Source organism: Dermacentor variabilis, chromosome 1, assembly GCF_050947875.1.
Source record: "Dermacentor variabilis isolate Ectoservices chromosome 1, ASM5094787v1, whole genome shotgun sequence".
Lineage (NCBI taxonomy): Eukaryota > Metazoa > Arthropoda > Arachnida > Ixodida > Ixodidae > Dermacentor > Dermacentor variabilis.
Genome location: NC_134568.1, coordinates 187,438,503 through 187,455,161, shown reverse-complemented (window position 1 = coordinate 187,455,161; position 16,659 = coordinate 187,438,503). Strand labels below are relative to the sequence as shown.

Genomic DNA, 16,659 nt, shown 5'->3' with positions numbered 1-16,659 from the left:
GCCAACCATATACGCAACATCTCATAAACTCTCTGCAGTCAACGCACAAGTTTAACCATATTTATAATAAAATTATATTAAAATTACGTGTCAACTAAAGATACATCAAGTTATGCGATAAAAATTTGTTTTATATTTCCGTTGAGAAACTGAAGTAAAATTTTACCGTTTGTGCTGCCATCTGTTCTTACTTCTTTCATTACCAGAAGGAGCTGCGCTCGAAAAGTCTTTTCGATCCTCGCCATTGCCGCAGCAGGTAAGCCGTTGCTGTTCACTGCCAATCCGTAAGAATCGAAGTTTGTCTGTCTATTAGTTGGGTTTTAATTGCTGCTTCCGATAATTCGGAATCTTAAGGTATTTATCGTTTGTCGATTTTGTGGCCGACGCGCGATTTCCTCCTAACAAGTACCTACCTATTAATCGGCACTTCGTGTTGCTGTTGCTTTTGTGTCCATTTGAAGTTGTCTACAGATCGCTTTATTTATAATTTGCTTAATCATTTGCAGTCTAGAAGAGTCTCTGTTGTTGCGGCTTTTCACTAAGCAGTACGATGTTTTTTGTTCGTTTTTTTTTTTTTTGTAGCACTATGGCTCCACGCAAAGGGAAGCAGAAGGAAGAACAGCCAATCGTCTCTCTGGGACCGCAAGCCATCGGCAATGAAAACGTTTTTGGCGTGGCTCATATATACGCCAGCTTCAACGACACCTTCGTTCATGTTACCGATCTCTCCGGCAGGTGAGTGACCGAGCTCGTCCTATACAGATCGGATTAATGGAAGGGGACATTTGCACTGCCAAGAGCCCGGCACCGCATGGGTAGGTTTTCTACCCGACCTTCATATGGTCGCCGGGTGTCATGACGGTGCTACAGTAGCAAATGGAAAGCTCGTCTGCTCCGTTGTGCCAGAGATGAAGCCTGTGGGGTCCTCGATGCTTTCCGACACACTGACGTAAGGTTCGCGCAACCACGTGCGCATCAGTATAGCTCGTGTGCTGGTTGCACTTCATTTGTCGTACGCAAACGTGATCGTAGTAATGTGAGAATGCGTTGCATGAGCTAAGAGGTATGCAATTTAGTTGGGCAGAATCAAGAAACGATCTGTGGCAATTCCAGCAAGTCCTACATTTTGTGTGTGCTTGACAAAGGTGTATGCATGCGCATGCTGCCTGTTGAGTGCGTTCCTAGGGTGCACTTGCCATGTTTCTAAGCAAGACGCATTTGGGTTTTGACATTAGCAGTGCGTGGCAGACACTGGTGGCATGGCGTTGCTTGCATCAATGCTAAAATGGGGAAGGTGAAAACATAGTGCAATTCTCAGTGCAAAATTACCAAGCACATATAAGTCTGACCTTCTAGCTGTGGCTTGCATAATTTTGCACTGCAAATTCAAATTGAGATTGCTTATAAATGTAAATTGTTCCGCATGTCACTTTAAGGTTCCACATTTTCGTTGAATAGATGTCTCCCATTTTAAAAGCAAACTTTTCCATGAGAGATATATTCCTTTGATTGGATATTTTGTGGTGGTTTCATATATTGCCTGCTACCATTGTTTTTGAAGCATTATGTATCACTGCATGCAGTGTGAGATGCAACATGCCAGAGAAAAAAGTGGAAAGGGTCTTGGGATTCTAGCACTATACACAAATCCATGTGCTTTTGGTTGACTGCATTCTTTGGACATTGCATTTGTGTATCATGAAGCAGTAATACAGTGACTTACCACAGCGAAGCATGGGAGGCTATACGCATGAGTGGGGAATATCGCTTCATACTGGAACACTGCATCCAAAGAAAGCATGCTACTAAATGCACAGGGATTAATATGGATTGCTAGAACTGCAACAGCCTTTCAATATTTTCTTGAACACATCACACTTTAGTGCCACCAGCTCAATCTGCAGTGCTCTGGCCACAGCTCAAGCAGATCATATTGAATATGACTGGACAACAGAACAATGTCATTAATTCTGTGTGCGCCTAAGTTTGTGTACAGACAATATTGGTCACAGTCACATCAAAATATCAGCTTTGCCACAAGGTACAATCACATCTGCCGTAGTGGGCTCGATATAAAGACTTCCTAGTGGGATTGCTAATATTTCTTATTTTAACTTTTCTCTTTCAAAAGTGTACATGCTGTAATGCCTGCGACTTCCTGGCTTGTTTTAGGTAGTTCCTAAAGTATGTCATGGGATCCAACCAATCTGGGGGATGAAATGAACTCTTGTACTCTCTATTCAGTGGGCAAGTGTGTTGCAGCACTGAGAACTGCACCATACAGTCGATAGACATATGTGGTGAAGACATGAAGTAGCCCATATATTTTTGACAGACTACACATACTTTCATAGCATTGTGTGTGCACTCAGGGCTGCTACTTGTAGCTATGCCTTCTGCTCAATTCTATGCCAGTGTTGTCCACTATTCACGGCCCACTAATCTCATTGATAAACATGGGTGGAGTGTCGCTCTGGCAAAGCAGTAGCAAAAGCAAATGGCAAAGCGCGAATAGGCCTTGTCTACAAAATAGTACCCAATGTTGCATTGTATGCTTCAGTTTGAAAAAATTTCGAGCCGAATCATTCGATTAGCCAGCGAAGCTGCTTCTGCCGCTTGGATGCAGACTAGAACGACTTAGCATGACGCTTACGAGCAGCCTCCTGTGCACAATCATCGGTAGCTTGTGCTCGACGCCGACGATTACTCTCGTTGACATTCTTCAAAGGCAATCACTGGCCACATTCTCCGCTTTCACAGGAGCACACTGTCGTTGGTTGTGTGGTCTTCCCATTTTCCCCATTTTTGTTGGAGTTGCAACTGTTCCAATGGTCTTCCTCTGTAATGCACAATCTAGTTCTTGCACACCGCTGTGTTCTCCCCACACAACTGCTGCGCTGTTGTATTGAGGGCAGGTACAGCAGGCAGTGAAGTCACGTGTCCTGTCTTCTGCGCCATACTATTGTTCATTATCTTTTTTGTTCACTTTACAATCATTAGCCAGCTCAGATGCTCCTCTCCCCCCTCCCCCACATGAAACCATGCAGTGCCACCATCTTTTTTTGTTCACTTTACAGGCATTAGCCAGCCCAATGGCCGTATGTTCGCGTCAAAAGGGCGCTCCTTAGGTTCATGCCGCCACCACAGTGGCCGTGGTGGCTCTGTGGTCAGCATTGCTAAATGCTGACCACAGACGTTGTTTGACGTTGTGCACACGTGATATTCGTGGTGAAAGTTAGCATGTAGGCTTCAGTTCCATGCCCTGTTCCAGCCAAATGGATCCTCGCGTAAAGAAAGCGAAGCAAACGCACTGCTTTGCGCCTCACTGCATGCACGGTTATGTATCGTCAAGGAAGACTGGAAGCGTGTCACCTTGTTTTCTGTGCCAAAGGACCTTGACCATTTTGAAACATGGCAACGAGCTGTCCCCCAGGCGGACAAATTTCTTGACGAGAAATCAGCCCACTGTGAGCTTCACTTCCACGAACAATACATTATGCGGCACTTCACGCTTGTGGTAAATTGCAAAATGCTCAAGATTCCCCGCGATCGACCCGTGCTTACAAGCGACACAGTGACAGTTTACTCAAGTGCTCCATCACACCTCTCCAAGAAAGCCCTCGCACCACTGCACCACATGTCAGGTCAGCAGTATGAACTGGTGACATTACTGGAAAACACTTCCACCCACTGCTTCAGTGTGAAGCAAGTAAGAAGCGACAGCTTTATTGATCTGGTATCTTTTCTCCAGCTCACCAAGTTGAACCTCGTTGGCTGCCCTGAACACAAAACAGCACTTTTGAATAGAATCGTAAAGTTCTATGTGCTCACAAGGCTCCATTTCTACTTCAAGTCTCGGAACTCGAAACGGGACGAAACGTGGGAGTGAATGAAGATGCTAAAACTGCGTCGAGTGCTCTGAATTGTGCCTTGGGAACCTCGCTGCGGACCTTCTTCTTTATCAGTGACATTTAGTTTCAGTTATGTGCAATTTCTCTGATTTGTGTTGAGAAGTCCTATTTCCTAAATACAATGTACAGTAGATGTCACTTTGGCAACCTAGATTTGGTTGCTGAGGTTCGCAACTGTTATTGCTGTGCTCCTTCATTAGTTGGATACAATGTCCGAGCTCACGACAGCCAGCTCCAACTAATGAAGGAGCACAGCCGCAAAGCTCAGCAACCAAATCCAGGCTGCCAAAACGACATTTACTGCACATTGCGTTCAGGAAATAAGACTCCAACACAAATCGCAGAGAAATTGCTAAATGCTGCCTGCGGCCAACCTGGTCCAGCGCGGTTGGCGCTCTGCGCATCACGCTACGGAGAGCAGTGCCACCTATGCAAGACATAAATCGGAGGAGCGGCGCTCGCCACCATAGTTGTTGCGTTGGTATTTCTCAAGGAGGAAGCAGAGTAGTTAAAGGTGTGGAATGCATTTGAAGAGATGGCAGAAAGGGATTCCAGCGTTGGTTTCATTTCTCAGAACGAACAGTGCGCTACTTGTGCCGCGAGCTCTAGTAGAATGTTGTTGGCCATTGCAACATTTCCCCCCCCCCCCCCACTTTTTTTTTTTTTTTTTTTTTTTTTGTGCGACACCACCTAGTGACCATGCAGAATAGTAAAAAAAATGTGGTAGTCATATGTATTACTATTTGAAAACAAGTTCAAGCTTGAGAAGAAAAGTTTTTTTTTTTTTTTCATGGCCAGTTTTATTCATTACAAGGCGACAAACGTTTCGTTTCGTAGTATATTGTCCTCAAGCAGACTACAAACGAGGCACATCAACTTCCGGGAAGTTCACCGCTTGCCGATTGCATCCTTGCTCCTTCCTGTTCTCGCAAAGTTGGCATACTGCCCACTTAGTGATGTTGCAGCTACTGAATGAACACTGTTCCGAGCAAACATCTCTAATCGCACCCCAGGCTTCTGTTGAAACAAGCCTTTGAAAGGTGATTATGCATTCCGCATACGAGATCCATGCTTCGCACATGACTGCAAAATTTGGTTGAGATGTCACAGCAGCGTTTCCTATCTGCGGACTGTTTTTGCACCAAGCCCCAGGGGTGGTTCAGGGCCCCTCTAGCCTGCTCAGTGTAAATGTGCATGGGGGACCTTTTAGCCAAACTTATGGTAAGGAGGGTATTGTTTGTACAATGAGAAACCCACTTACATACCAGCCAGATCTCCCAATTTTTCCCAAGAGACTCCCGAATTTTGACCACTTTGTATCATTCTGCGACCAAGAAAGAAATCTCCTGGAAATACCCACATGTTAGTCCCAAAACATGCTCCAGTTGGCAACCTAGCAGCAAGGCACGAAAATACGTAGTCAACCATGCAAAGCAGTTTCCAAAGCGGGTGGTGGACTGCCAGTAGAGATGCACAAAAGTACGACGAAGACCTGGTAATCGGTCAACAATGCATTGTTAAGACAGACAGCCAAGTGAGAAAAACATTTTTTAAGGCTGTTAGAAAGTATATGCTTACTGCCTGCGACTACATGCGCCTTTAATGGGACCCTGAAACGCTTTTGACGATTTTCTACAAACGTACTGAGTCGTTAGAATAGGTCCTTCTGATCATTAATTGACACATCTAAGTGCCCCACGTAAAGCGTGTAATTTATTATAAGGTTTTAAAAATGCACATCGCTGCCGATCGCAGCACAGTGCTCGGCGGAATTTTAAGCCGTCCCTACCCATATGACCGAAATCACCCATACGACGTCATTGAGGCGAACTATCCGATTGGCTGACAAGGGCGCGTGATCGATAATTTTTCCAACTTTATGGTAAACAAATGATCTTCATAATAGTTGGAATGTTAGCTAATTTGTTTTTATGAAAAGAAAGTAACATAAAGAGAATGCACAAGAATAATTTTTCAGTACACTTGAGCACTTCCGGCACACAGCAAGTGTCGTCTGCTTGTGTTACAACGTACTCCATTTTGACGAGAGCTCCGCGGTCAGAATCGGTCTCGGTCTTTTCGCGAGCACTATGATTCGACTTTTTTGCCTTGTGGACTGCAAACGTAGTGAGTGGCAATGTGTCAAGCTGCGACATCGTGTCCCTCTGCAAGGCAGCGTACGAGCAAACTGGCTGCTGGGCATCGGACTGCCGCTATCTGATCGGCGCCAGGATTTGCGCGTTTGTGGCTGTCACTTTACACCGGAAGATTACTAACGCAATAGCGTTTCGCGAGTCATTAGGGCAAACGCAAGCGCAAGGGGACAGAGTTTGGCCATGGTTTGCCGCTTGACTGTGCCGTAACGGGATGACCCACGAGATGAGCAGAAGGGCAAATGTGAATGGTCTGCGTGGTGCAGCCACCTGGTGGCACAGAGCTCAACCATACACAGTAGCAGCAAGAAGTGTATTATTCTTTGTTGCTGGTGTGTATTTTTCGCAGGAGTGTAATCATCAACACGTTGTTTTTATAAATAATTAAAATGTTTTACACTTGGTTAGAGCAATATTAGCGCTGTGTTTGGCTGGTTAAGCGCTGCGCCAACAAGTGTATGGACCGTGCAGACCGATCAGGCCGCTCACGTACGTCTACGCTAAAGTTCCTTCATCAGCTTGAGTTTATGCCTCCAGTCATTTTCCGAAATGACCAGCTTGCCTGTGGTTACCGCTAGTGTGTGGTTAACGGAATACCAGACATGTTTGGCGCTACGACAGAATGCTCGCAACGCACGCTGCTTCGATAGCTCTCGCTTGGGGTCGACGGCCAAGCGGCTAGCGGAGAGGTCTTGCGCGGGCGGGGGCGGGCTCCAAAACAAACGGAAGTGGACGATGTGACGTCGCATCGTGACGCTGAACCAGTGAAGGCGGAGCTTAGCCCCGCTCGCTCGGCGAACGAGTTGAGGAGGAAAAGCATGGCTAGGGAGGAGGGTAACTTCTAATCGCTTGTAGCTCCATTAATACGTAACGCTTCACTTAAATTGTGGTGCGAATGTTCTACCTAAGCTGAACCCTACGCGTCTACAAAACTTGTCCGATCCGTTTCAGGGGCCCTTTAAGTTTCCGTTTGGAAATGATGCACTGGTCAGTCCACGAGTCGTTTTCTTTGTTGAGCGGTTCCCAGCATTATTGCTGCAGCAGTAACAAGAGGCCAGAGATGAAACCTAATATTCTGGAAATGGAATTTGTAAAGCTGCAGGCTTTTGAAATTCCTCCAAATGTGCTGCAAGAGGAAAGGGCAGATACACAGTGCTGATGGGCTTTTGAGGATCAGAGGTGCTGGTGGGCTTTTGAAATTCAGCCGTATCGTTCAAGTGATGCTGGGAATTCTGTTAATCCCTCACAGCAATCCCACAGGCGTGGACCATGTTTGCAGGTGTATTCCGAGGACTTTTTGAAAAGGGCCAAGTTGGCCACCACAAGAATTTAGCAGCAGCGAAATAAAAATGCAATGGTGGATCCGCGTAGTGTGTGAAGAAATTCTTTTTTTTTTTTTTCACAACTTGCTTTTAAGCGACATACTATATATGGTGCAATAAAGATTGCCACACGAAAGGGATGTGGAACCAACAGAGTGCAAAAGAGCAAGAATAGTATACTAAGGCAATTTTATATCACGTGAGAGGACAGCAAAATTTAAGTAAAAACCCATAGTAGCACCCAGGACAAATTATGTTGAAATTTTCTGTAATTGATATTATAGGTACTATTGCTCTCTCTAATTGTCTATCTGCAACAAAAAAAAATTATTGCAATATGACAAGTATAACCAGAGATAACATTGCTCCAGAACTGTGACACCATCAAAAATGAGAAAATAGATATCACAACATGTTTATAGTTGTGGAAAAGGCCAAATCAACGAAGGATGATAAAGGAGTCCAATGAAGCAAGAATAGATGCTGTACACAAACCTGGAGCAAAGGAACACTAAAAGATAATAGGGATAATGGTGTGTCTGAGCTAAATGTACCACTAACATTAGAGGCAGTTCTTATCAGTGTCCCGTTTCTGGCTGCAGAGAAACCATTGCACGAGTGACTGGTGGCATGAAGGTGAAAGCAGATCGTGATGAGGCATCCCCCTACGCTGCCATGTTGGCCGCTCAGGATGTGGCTGAGAAGTGCAAGCAAGTGGGCATCACTGCTCTGCACATCAAGCTGCGTGCCACAGGGGGAACCAGGTATGTTGTTTGCTCAGTTAATTTTAGGGACTAATGTCATGTAATACATTGTATGTGCCTGTTTGTATGCAAGCACTAACTTTTACTGTTGTATGCCACTTTCAGGGAAAATAATAAATGTTGCACTGTATTAGAGCTTGCTTCCTTCATCTTAAGGCAGCAGGTGTCAGACTAGTGCAACATAAACGTTGTCTTTTGGGCAGTAACGACTGTTCACCTATTGACTCTCGTTGCCTGGAAGCCTACATTTAAACAAGTGCACTGTTGCTGGATGTGTTTGTAAAACCTTTAAAAAAGTATTGACATGGCATTTGTTACTACTGTATCTATTTGAATCTAGGCAGATTTTTTTTTTTTTCAACTAATCATCTACCAAACTCTAGGGTTGGCTTAGATTCGAGGACTTTAAAAAAACACAACAGTTTTTAACTAGAAATGATAAAAAATCGCCACCCAAGCACTCCATACAGATGGTTAACCAGAGAAGCTGAAACGTGTGGTCCCAGTGTTTATCACTGGGTTAATTCCGGCGGTTCATTAAGCAACGGCTTGGCAGCCTGCTGTATCCGCGGTGCCCGGTTGCTGCTTGTGCGCTCAGCTGCCTGCTGCTCTGGAGTACGTATGATGTGTGGCCTACCCATTTCGGAGCCTGAGAAAAACTGCGTGTCACTACTGGCGCAGCCATGCACCTCCCTCAGTCAGTCAAGAACTTTATTGAAGTCCTGAGGAGTTTCAAGCCGTTGCAGATCCCACGCGGGGAACTCCTCCGGCAGAAACCGTAGGCGACGCCCAAGTTGGGACGGGAACATGGTGACGCTCCGCCAGTTCTTGGGCCCTCTGGATGGCCTTGAGTTGGAGTTTGAGGTCCGGGCTTTTGAGGGCTTCTTCCCATTCGGGCTCACTGCAGAGAGGGCCCTTTGGTAATGCGGTACATTGCCATAGCATGTGCGAGAGTGAGCAATAAAGTTCTGGGCAGTTTGGGCAATTTGCCGGGATTTCTGAGTTATAGTGACTTAGTAGGCCTCGTGATGGATACGAGTCCGTTTGTAGCATTCAAAACGCGGCCGCCTGCGCACGTTCGAGTATGGCGTGTGGGAGCGGGAATTTGGTTCTGCCTTTCCGATAGCGGGAGGTGATTTCTTGGTAAGTGAGCAGCAGGTCATTAAACTGAATGTCCAGCCCCTCGGTGGCCGTGGGACCGTCGCGGCGGGCAAGTTCTCGCTCACAGTCGTGGGCCGTTTCATTGAGGTTAGCTTTTTGCGGGTGAATGTCATTCCGCATGTGAGCGGGGAACCAGGAGAGGCACCGTTTGCTCTCTTTTGAGCTCGCTAGTAGTATACGGGCTGCTTCTTTAGATACGTTGCCGCATTCTTAGGCCCGAATTGCGGCACGCGAGTCCACGAAGACATAAGTAAATGTGGGGTCTGCCATGGCGATGGCTGCGGCTATTTGTTCTGCTTTAGCGCTGGTGCTCGTTTTAACCGATGCGGATGATCGTAGCGTTCTGTTGCCGTACTGGGCCACGTCCACAAATGCGGTAGCTTCACGATCCGCGTCGATGCGGTCGAGAAACGCGCGGGCCCGTCGCCTACCCACGTTGTGTTGTGGGTGGACATTTCTGGGAAACAGTGAGACTTTGTATTTGTCTCTAATTTCGCTCGGTAGGGTAACCGCGTGCTCGAGATAGGGAGAAGGGGAGACATTGGCTTCATTTAGGATTAGCCTACTGGCTTTGGACGAGGATAGGCTGAGTATTTGCGCCATAGTCTGAGCCTCAATCACTTCGTCGATGTTGTTGTGCATACCTAGCTGGTCAACCTTTGCTGTACTTGCTCTTTGTGGAATGCCCAAGACCTGTTTGATGCTCTTGCGCATGAGTGTGTTTGGCTTCGTCTTTTCTATTTTCCTCCAGTTGTGGGCAGAGGCGATGTAATTAATGTGACTCACAAGGAACGTGTGGTATACGCGCAGAAGGTTATCTTCGCAGAGACCCTTCCTGCGCCCCGAGACTCTGTGGATGAGTCTGATCATGTTTTCGGTTTTGGCGGTTAAGTGTTTGATCGTGTGTCCGTGGCATCCGGTGGATTCGATTAGGAGCCCAAGAATGCGTATGTGGTTGACTCGCGGAATCCGTTGTCCGTCTCTTGTGTGTAGTGCAATCGGAAGTTCGTCTAGAGGTGTTAGGTAGCGGACTCCTTGGCAAGACTTTCGGAATAGTAATAGTTCTGATTTCTTTGAGGATAGTTTCATTCCTGTGTTTAGTAGGTACTCTTCCGTGGTATCTAGGGCAGACTGTAATGCCTGCTCGCTCCATGTCTCCCAGGGAGCCTCCCGGGCTCCAGATGGTAATGTCATCTGCGTATAGAGCGCAGTTTACGTTAGGGATGTTTCGTAGTTTGTCTGCGATTCCCTTCACTATATTAAATAGTAATGGAGAGATGACTGAGCCTTGTGGTGTTCCGATGGAGCCCAGCGTGTAGGGGTCTGACTTAAGTTGCGAGACTCGCAGTCAGGCTTCTCTGTCTTTTAGGAAGGAGCGTACATACTCCTGAAATCTCTGGCCGAGGCCTGCCACAGACTCCAGTATGAAGCGGTGCGAGACGGTATCGAATGCTTTCGTGAGATCGAGGGTGAGGATGCCTCGAACGTCTCTTGTTTTAATGTCGAAGATCTGTCTCTTTAGGAGTAACATGACGTCTTGGGTTGATAGGTGGGGTCGAAACCCTACCATGTTGTTTGGGAGGAGTTCGTGTTCCTCAATGTAGCATGACACTCGGTTTTGAATTACGTGCTCGGCTACTTTACCCACGCATGACGTAAGAGAGATGGGTCGTAAATTGTCGAGGTTAAGTGGTTTGCCGGGTTTTGGGATGAGGACCACCGTGGCAGTGCGCCATTGCGTTGGTACCTCTCCTGTTTTCCACACGTGGTTGGTGTCTTTTGTGAGTAATGTTATGGCTTGGTCGTCTAAGTTACGCAACAGTCTGTTGGTTACACCGTCTGGTCCTGAAGCAGACCTGCTGTTTAGGTTGTGTAGCGCCTCTTGAACTTCTGCTTCCGTGAAGGCAGCGTATAGTTCGGGAGTGGTTTCGCACTTTATGATCGGGTAATCGTTGGGGTGAGCGACGCCTAGCGGAAGGTACCGTTTGGCAATTTCTTCCAGGAAGGGCTCTTCCGTTCCCCCTTTCCCTTTATGTGAGTGTAGAAGTCTGTCTAGCGCGTGGCTTTGATTATCCTTCGTTTGGCTGTCGTCTAACATGCGTTTCAGGAGGTTCCACTTACCTCCTGTCCACATGCGGCCGTCGACTGCCGAACAGAGTTCGTGCCATTGGAGTCTTGTGAGCTCCGTACAGTATTCGTCTGTCTCGGCTGAGGATCGCGATGCGTTTGCACAGGCGTCTGTTGAGACGTTGCTTTCTCCATCGCGCAAGTATCGAAGCCTTGGCCTCGAGTAAGTGAGCGAGGTGAGGGTCAACCCTTGGGACTTCCATTTCCGTTTGTATAGTTTTCGTGGCTCTGTTTCCTTTTTTCCCTTTTTTTTTTCTTTGCGCACGCTAATTGGGTTGCTCCGGAGGAGTTTTTAGATTGACGGACGGATGAATTGGCTAACCATACACAGCTCAGCTGTAAAATATGATGCATAGCTAGTGTCATCTAGAAAAGTCTATATCGCAGCCGCTACTAGCCGTGCCAGTAGCCAACTGAAGTACACTAACGACTTCGCCATTTTGACCCGTGTCGTATGGGTGTGTGGCGTGACGGTATCGTAATGGCACTAAACAGGTGATGCCACTATAGTGCCGCTTTCAAACGAAAAGTTGTGTTAGCCGCAGAGGCATCGTCAAGTGTTCAAGACAAGTGGGACATGCTTTTTGCTTGTGCTGCAGTGAGGCGATGACAGCGATTTGGAAGATACAGTCGCCGACCGTTTATTCGGACCTCACGGGGACTGCGGAAATGTCCGAATAAACAGGTGTCCGAAAAAGCAGATTAAGAAAAAAAAATGAAATCCTTTATTTCCACGCACTTATTCGGGCTCGGCAGTAGGCTTGAAGAACTCGTGAGTGCGCCGTTGCACGCTGTTCCGTTTACGCGCAATCAGATAAGCCTGAATCTTGGAGAGGGTCATATGGTCACTATAAGCGGCTGAAAGCAGTCACTGCTTGTGCACGCTCCGCATGCGACGGCAGCGTACACATGGTGCGTCATCTTCCGACTCGGAGTCATCGTCCTGTGGTGCAGCAGAAACCTGACGAATGATCTCGCCGTCGTCGAGTTCTGCGCATGTCAGTACAGCAGTGTCAGCACCTGTGAAACTGTCAAATGAGACGGTGTCCTGAATCGCAACCACTGCACAGGTCTCGGCAGAAAATTTCCGCTTCAGTAGGGAGCACATCGGAAGGTGACGAATCCTAGGCCTTCCGGCACCCGCTTGCCGGCATTCCCCAGCGCAGTCTGCGCGGGCACTGTCGGCGCCATTGACACTTGACGCTATGTTTCCGTACGCCGCGTTGGTTCACCGAAACCTCGACACAGCACACAAAGCAAACACCACCGTGCCGACACCAGTCACACAAACGAAAATCGTGGCCTGCTCGCAGCGTCGTGTGCGAAACAAACAAATCAGCTGCTGGATTGTCTTGACATGGTTTACTAAACTGAAACCGAAACTGCTGTACGGCCACTCTAGCAAACCAGGCAGAAACGATGATGATGAGCGGGCATTTCCAGTAGCGCCACTTCGTGGGGCAGCAAGGAGGCGCCGTTCAAAACAAAAATGGCGTTCAGCAAGTCGAACTATGCGCCGATACGTACGCAATAAGCTGGTACCGTTTATGCGGATACAAGACTCATAATGTTCAATTGCCGCTGAGTCGGGGATTTGACTTTACTACTTCTAAAATGAAACTACTCTTTAAGCGGGTACGGTTTAACAAGGTTTTACTTTAACATGCAGGCACTTTTCCGGACTTATTTCTTGAGTACATGTGGTTGTAACTTATTGTGAGCTTTTTAGCTTTGAAATCTGCAAAAGGCAGGGCAAAAATCTGTTCTTAGCTGTAAGCTATAAAAGTAAAACCTCGTTAAACCGTACCCGCTTAAACAGTAGTTTCGTCTTAAAAGTAGTAAAGTCAAATCCCCGACTCAGCGGCCATTGAACATAGTGTGTTTTGTATACGCATAAACCGTACCAGCTTATTACGTACGCATCGGTTAAAACGTAGCGTTTCAACTTTTCGTCGCGCAAACACGGTGGTGCGTCGTCTACATCGGGCGGCCTGGCAAAACAAGCCTCAGAGATCAGAACAACGGCCTCCAAGCGCCCTGTGCGTTTGCGCGTGAAGCCACATCAACATCAACATCATTTCGACGCCGTGGCAGAGAGCGTTATGGTGTCGTGCAGGCGAGGACACGCGTCATTTCGAAGCTCGGATAAAAAAAGACGCCGGGTGCTCAGCATAGAAGAAAAATTAGACATCGTCCGTGCTATCGAACGTGACATGGAGAAGTCGGCTCTGGCACGCGACAAGGATCTGCTGTTGACTACGGTGTGTGGCATTTGGAATGCGAAGAAGTTGCTCGGCAGCGCTGCTGCGGACGCGAAGACATGTCGGCTACGAGGTTCGACTTTTCGCCATCGTTGCCTCTGTTGTTGCCGAAGTGTCACCTAGCGACAGTGATAAGGACGACACGGAAAGTGACAGCACGGGCGATTCAGGCCCGACAGTGACAGAAGCTACGCGTTACGTCAGCCTCATGAATGCAATCGTCGCGACGAGAACAGGGGCGCGATAACGTAACTCTATTCCAAACGATAAGTGTTCAAAACTCCGGCACCCAGCAACGAAAATGCGCCCCCGGGACTTCTGCAGCACTACTGCGCGCGTGCACGGAGAATACGTAACTCAACGAGGAATCTGCCATGCGAGTGTTTGCCGAGAAGAGGGGGCTGGCTGAAAAGCTGGCACGCAACTTCAGTAAGTTTGAGGCCGCTGTCGTCGTGCTAGGCTGCGGCGGCATCAAACGAAAATAACACTTTTGTCGCGCGAAGTGAATAAATACTGCATGTTTTTTTCCCCTTTCATCACACTCTCTCTGAGTTCCGTTTTCGACAGGTAAGTGGGCGATGTCATGCTATTTCGGTTAAACAGTACTACCGTTTAGTACGTAGCTTTTCCGAGCTCCGGCCAACTACGGTTTAACGAGGTTTCGCTGTACTGTCAAATGCACTCCCCCCCCCCTCCCTCCCTTACCTAGTGCCACCATGACAGACACTGAAAGCATTGTAGTCATGATTGTGGTTACACAACAGGCAGGCACATACATGCTGACCAGTCAACATTGAGTTATTCTGCAAGGACCAATTTCAACATTGAAATTATATTTTGGCCTGTAGAAATGTATCCGTGCCAGCTAGGACCTTTGGTCAGGATCATATTCACCACTCAAATTGATAAGAGTGCACAGTAAACTCATTTTCTTGTTTGTTGGCATCACTAATTCATCATAGTAGCGCCTCTCCATAAGCAGTCTATTTTTAACGTATGTTTACATTACATTAGACAGCAGAAAGTTCTTCACAAAGCTTACTGAGCGTGTGAGTAACAAACATTACAGAAATAACTTTTGTTGTACATTTTCTTGCGTTAATAATGGTGGCTCATTATTTTAAAAACAAGCTTGTAAGGAATTGAGAACCACATAGAAGTACTTCTGCAGTGGAAATGTCCAAAACTTCTGTCATTCTTGTTTAGGACCAAAACTCCAGGGCCTGGAGCACAGTCTGCACTGAGAGCCCTGGCGCGTTCAGACATGAAGATTGGGCGTATTGGTGAGTAAATACTTGATTGACAATCTTGCACACTCTTCGGAAGAAGTAAAGGTGAAAATAGCAGCAGCAACATTACAAAGTGGAATCTGATTTGACAGTTGACATGGCAAGGAATGTAGCTCAGCTCTGGATGTGGTGGTTATTCATCCATTTTATAACTAGAAAATAACCTTTCTTTCTTGCTGAATAATTGCAACCATCAACACACAAAAACCACCCCTGAAGCAGTGTCTGTGTCGTTAGCGTAGCATTTTTATTAATATTACTGTTACTCTAAAATTGCAGGCCCACTATATCCTCTTGTGTCAATTAATTTTTCCCACTGAATTTGGTTTCACCAAATTTCTTGCATTTTCAGAATCATTTAAAGCATCTACTGCAGGACTAATCGGAGTTTTGTCATGTTTACAATATGTGAACTAAGTGCGACAACGCTACTGAAACATCAGATATTAGAACAGCTATTTCGTATCTAGCATACTTGTAAAGCACCTATTCAGCCACTTGAAATTCACTTCACTGTTCTTAAAGCAGCGTGGATGGAGGATTAATTCCTGTGATATTGTTTTGTCAACAACAGAGCTAGAATTGCAGTAAGGTAATGGCAGTTATTAGACACTGCAGCCACTTCATCTGAAACTAGTTATTTTGAATTAAGTGATGTAGCAAAAAAAGTCAATGGTCATTAAAGGCAAATATTAATTCAATGGGGTTGTTAAAATATAATTCCATAAGCCTTGCAGCGCTCGTGTGCAAAGAAAAGACTTAGTTTAAGAGAAAATTGCATCTAAAGGGTCTGCATATATTTAGCACATCAAACCATAATGTTGCATACTCAGTCGTCACCCTTTACTGCCATTGGTGAGTAAAACTACCCAACGGACAGCGCTATGTTTTGCACAAAACGCAAGCGAGTTGTCCTGGAGAAACCGAGCCAAGACAGCGCTGGATTCATTCCTGCAGCTGCTGTTGCTCAAGTGGTGTAGACAGTTAGCGCACCCTGCGACTCAAGGACATGGCATTCTCTGCTACTTGCAGTTTATGCGAGTTTCATGACACAGCAAAACAAGCACAGCTCGACAAAGCGCAGCAATCTATCACTTTAGCTTGATTTAATGGTATTCGCCTTTAGTGTCCTTTTAAAATTCCCATGGAAAATTGTTTCAAGTCTGTTGAACTTCCACATGCACACGAATGCTATACACAAACTGCAGTGTAACGCATGCTGCCAAAAACTGTCGATAGAGGTTCCTGTGTATTTATAGGTGCAGATGTGAATGTGGTTGCGCTAGCAAAGATACTATGCAGGAGTAGATTTCTTTAGGTAAAAAGAGCCTTCGCTGAACTTTTGTGCTCTCTTGCAGAGGATGTGACACCCATTCCATCTGATGGCACTCGCAGGAAAGGTGGCCGCAGAGGAAGGCGTCTGTAATGTAAACAGTGGCGCAATAAAGATTTTTTCCAGCTCCTGGGCAACGTGCTTGTGTTCACAAAGTTAGTGCACATGAACACAATTCTTGCGAGTCTTGGGGTGTTCATTTGTGCACTTGAATGTATAAAGGCAAGCAGCCTCTGAGGATTGCACGGTGGTACTTGTACACAAGACGTTTAGACGTTGAGTTTTGCTACTTTGTCTTAGTAATATATAATCTTGACTATATTCATTTTACTAAGTGA

General features: G+C 46.4%; 1 protein-coding gene across 1 annotated transcript; it reads left to right on the top strand.

The window, feature by feature from the left end:
• The first annotated feature begins 158 nt into the window (after positions 1-158).
• LOC142589807 (small ribosomal subunit protein uS11) lies at positions 159-16,458 on the top strand. Its single transcript, XM_075701387.1, has 5 exons — positions 159-256; positions 583-735; positions 7,989-8,150; positions 14,906-14,982; positions 16,347-16,458. The coding sequence occupies exons 2-5, from the start codon at positions 587-589 to the stop codon at positions 16,412-16,414; spliced, it is 456 nt and encodes a 151-aa protein (XP_075557502.1). The 5' UTR covers positions 159-256; positions 583-586; the 3' UTR covers positions 16,415-16,458.
• The last annotated feature ends 201 nt before the right edge of the window (positions 16,459-16,659 follow it).

What these genes read in the sequence shown, in the direction of transcription:
- LOC142589807 (XM_075701387.1), top strand. Translation starts at nt 587, where the DNA reads ATGGCTCCACGCAAAGGGAAGCAGAAGGAAGAACAGCCAATCGTCTCT. An exon ending in CGTGCCACAGGGGGAACCAG is followed by an intron (nt 8,151 to 14,905) that starts GTATGTTGTTTG and finishes ATTCTTGTTTAG; the next exon opens with GACCAAAACTCCAGGGCCTG. An exon ending in CATGAAGATTGGGCGTATTG is followed by an intron (nt 14,983 to 16,346) that starts GTGAGTAAATAC and finishes GCTCTCTTGCAG; the next exon opens with AGGATGTGACACCCATTCCA.